The sequence below is a fragment of the Nicotiana tomentosiformis genome, chromosome 10 (assembly GCF_000390325.3).
Source record: "Nicotiana tomentosiformis chromosome 10, ASM39032v3, whole genome shotgun sequence".
In the NCBI taxonomy this organism is placed as follows: Eukaryota; Viridiplantae; Streptophyta; class Magnoliopsida; order Solanales; family Solanaceae; genus Nicotiana; species Nicotiana tomentosiformis.
The window spans coordinates 42,595,035-42,598,983 of record NC_090821.1 but is presented as its reverse complement, the minus strand read 5'-3'; the positions used below and the strand labels follow the sequence as shown (position 1 = coordinate 42,598,983).

Here is a 3,949-nt window from a genome sequence, read left to right as displayed (position 1 = left end):
ATATTGATAATAGTGTGGAAGAGACTCAAGAGGAGGTGAACTACTCTAGGGATCACATTATTGACATACCGGAGCCGGTAGTGCAAAGGGCTAAGGCACCATTTCCTAAGCCTCCACCTCCATACCCTCAAAGACTTGCCAAACAAAATGGCGAGAATTAATTCAAAAAGTTCATTCAAATGATGAAGAGTCTCTCAATCAATGTGCCATTAATTGAAGCTTTGGAACAAATGTCTGGTTATGCAAAGTTTATGAAGGATCTTGTGACAAAGAAGCGGTCAATTAATTTTGAATTTATCAAAGTCACTCATCAAGTGAGTGCAATTATGCATTCAATGGCTCCTAAGTTGGAAGATCTTGGTGCTTTCATTATTCCCTGTACAATTGGAAGTGCCGAGTTTGTTAAAGCTCTTTATGATCTTAGGGCAAGTATCAATTTGATGCCCTATTTGATTTTCAAGATCTTGGGAATTGGGCAACCAAGACCCACCTCTATGAGATTGCAAATGGCCGATCGTACCATGAAGAGACCTTTGGGAGTGATTGAAGATATCTTGGTTCGTGTTGATAAATTCATTCTTCCGGTGGATTTTGTCATTCTAGATTGTGAAGTTGATTATGAGGTGCTGATTATTCTTGAAAGACCTTTCCTTGCTATGGGGAAGGCTCTTTGAGATATTTAAGCCGGAGAACTCACTTTTCGGGTGGGTGATGAAAAGGTGGTATTCTATGTATGCAAGTCCATGCGGCAACCAAATAGTAACGAGGTGTGTTCTTTTGTGGATTTGGTGACCGATGTTATTGTTGATGATACAAGTGTCACGATCAATGTTGGTGATATGTTGGAGGTTGTCTTGCTCAACTTTGATGATGACGAGATGGATGGCTTCATGGAATGTGTGAACTCTTTGCAAGGAATGGGGTCATACAATTATGCACCCCAGAAAGTATCTTTGGATCTTGAAAATAGGACAAATCCTCCTACAAAGCCTTCCATTGATGAGCCTCCTACCTTGGAGTTGAAGCCATTACCCCCACATCTTCGGTATGAATATCTTGGCCCTTGTTCTACTTTACCGGTTATTCTTTCCTCTCATTCGACTAATGTGCATGTAGATTCTACATTGGCAGTGCTACATAAGAGGAAGAAGTCTATTAGGTGGACATTGGCGGATATTCGGGGGATAAGCCCCGCATTTTGCATGCATAAGATCAACTTGGAGGAAGGAGCTAAACCATCTATTGAACATCAAAAGAGACTCAATGAGGCTATGCAAGAAGTTGTCAAAAAGAAGATTATCAAGTGGTTGGATGCCGGGGTTGTCTACCCCATTTCCGATAGTTCATGGACTTCTCCGGTTCAATGTGCCCCGAAGAAGGGAGGCATGACAGTGGTCACCAATGACAAGATTGAGTTGATTCCTACAATAACGGTGACCGTTTGGAGAGTGTGTATGGACTACCGCAAGCTTAACAATGTCACAAGGAATGATCATTTCCCACTTCCTTTATTAGATCAAATGCTTGATAGATTGGCCGGCCGTGCTTTATATTACTTTCTTGATGGGTATTCGGGCTACAACCAAATATTTATTGCTCTGTAGGACCAAGAGAAAACAACCTTTACATGTCCCTATGGTGCTTTCGCCTTCAAGCGGATGCCATTTGGTTTGTGTAATACACCGGCGACTTTTCAAAGGTGTATGATGGCTATCTTCACAGACATGGTAGAGGACTACCTTGAAGTTTTCATGGATGACTTCTCGGTGGTTGGGGATTCTTTTGATGATTGTCTTACAAATTTAGATAAAGTGTTGGCAAGATGTGAAGAAACGAATTTGGTGCTCAATTGGGAGAAGTGTCATTTCATGGTTGAGGAAGGCATTGTCTATGGCCACAAAATCTTAAAGAATGGAATTGAAGTTCACAAGGCAAAGATTGAGATGATTTCTAAACTTCCACCTACAACTTCGGTGAAGAGTGTGCGGAGTTTCTTAGGCCATGCGGGGTTTTATTGGCATTTCATCAAAGATTTCTCTAAGGTGGTGAACCCGTTGTGCAAGCTCCTTGAGAAAGATGCTAAGTTTAACTTCAATGATGACTACATGAGAGCTTTTGAATTTTTAAAGTTCAAGTTGATAACTACTCCCATCATCACCGCTCCAAATTGGAGTGTCCCTTTTGAACCTATATGTGATGCAAGTGACGTAGCCGTTAGGGCTGTTTTGAGACAACGCATCAACAAGACTTTTCATCCGATCTACTGTGCTAATAAGACCATGAATGGTGCCTAAGTCAACTATACCGTTATGGAGAAATAGATCCTTGCCATTGGGTTTGCAATTGAGAAGTTCCACCCGTACTTGATGAGTGCGAAAGTTATTGTCCACACTGATCATGCGGCACTTCGTTATGTTATGAGCAAGAAAGATTCCAAGGCTCGGTTGATGAGATGGGTGCTTTTGTTGCAAGAGTTTGATATTGACACCCAAGATAGAAAATATAGTGAAAATCAAGTGGCGGACCACTTGTCTCGTTTGGAGGAGGAGGGGAGGCCGCATGATGGCCTTGAAATCATTGACTCTTTCCCCGATGAGCAACTCTTGGCCATTTCAATGAAGGAGGTTCCATGGTTTGCGGATCTAGAAAATTTCCTTATGTGTGGTATCATCCCGGATGAGTTCTCTTCAAACCAAAGGAAGAAGCTCAAACGGGATTGTCAATATTATTATTGGGATGAACCATACCTTTTACGGATTTGTATGGATGAGGTGATTAGAAGATGTATACCAGAAGAAGAGCAATGTGAAATTCTTGGGGCTTGTCATTCTTCGCCATATGGTGGTCATCATGGTGGAGCAAGAACGGCAGCAAAAGTGCTAAGTTGTGGGTTCTATTGGCCCACTCTTTACAGGGATGCTAGTGAAAATATGTGATGAATGTCAACGGGCCGGTGGAATCTCAAAGAAAAATGAAATGCCTCTCACCACCATTTAGGAGATTGATATTTTTGATGTGTAGGGTGTTGACTTCATGGGTCCTTTTATGAGTTCTTGTGGAAACACCTACATCTTGGTCACGGTGGATTATGTATCCAAATGGGTGGAGGTCATTGCTCTGCCCAACAATGAAGCAAGAAGTGTGGTGGTATTCTTGAAGAAGAATATTTTCACAAGGTTTTATACTCCGCGAGCTATTATAAGCGATGAGGGGTCACATTTTTTGCAACAAGGCTTTCGACACTTTACTTAGCAAGTATGGTGTTACTCATAAAGTCATGACTCCCTATCATCCACAAGCTGGACTTCCCAGAGCATGGACTTGCCTTACTTATTTATATATATTGTGATGAAATTTTCCTGGACATGGATCTTGTCCGTATCATTTACATTTGGGGATACATTACCCCAGGGCTGGATTAGCCTTATACGGTACTGAGTGACTCACTGTCAGTCGATGTGTATATATATATATACGGGATGGAATATCCCTGGGCTGGATTGGCCGTAAACAGTACCGAGTGACTGAATAATTTGTAACCAGTATTTACCTGAGGTCTTTTCTACTGAGATGTCATATTCCTCATATCATGTAGTATTGATCTATTTCACTTGTATTGGGTTTAAGTGCTGAACTTGAAAGCATGCCTACATTTTGTACCATTATTTATAATGGACTGTACCTCCGGAGCTCGCCACTACTTTTAGCCCAGAGGTTAGTCTTGTTACTTATTGTGTTGTTTGTACTCATACTACACTCTGCACCTCGTGTGCAGATCCAGGTGCTTTCGGATACAGCAACTGTTAGATCTAAGAGTGCTATCAGTTGGAGACTATCAAGGTAGTTGCCTGGAGTCCGCTGACCTTGTCTCTCTTTCTTTCAGTTATTGTACTATACTATACTTTCAGACAGTGTTTATCAGTCAGACTTTGTATTTATATTAGATGCT

At 41.5% G+C, this 3,949-nt stretch overlaps 1 protein-coding gene across 1 annotated transcript; it reads left to right on the top strand.

Annotated features, from left to right (window-relative positions):
* Positions 1-335: 335 nt before the first annotated feature.
* LOC138900082 (uncharacterized) lies at positions 336-2,936 on the top strand. Its single transcript, XM_070186788.1, has 2 exons — positions 336-425; positions 2,322-2,936. The coding sequence occupies exons 1-2, from the start codon at positions 336-338 to the stop codon at positions 2,934-2,936; spliced, it is 705 nt and encodes a 234-aa protein (XP_070042889.1).
* Positions 2,937-3,949: the final 1,013 nt, after the last annotated feature.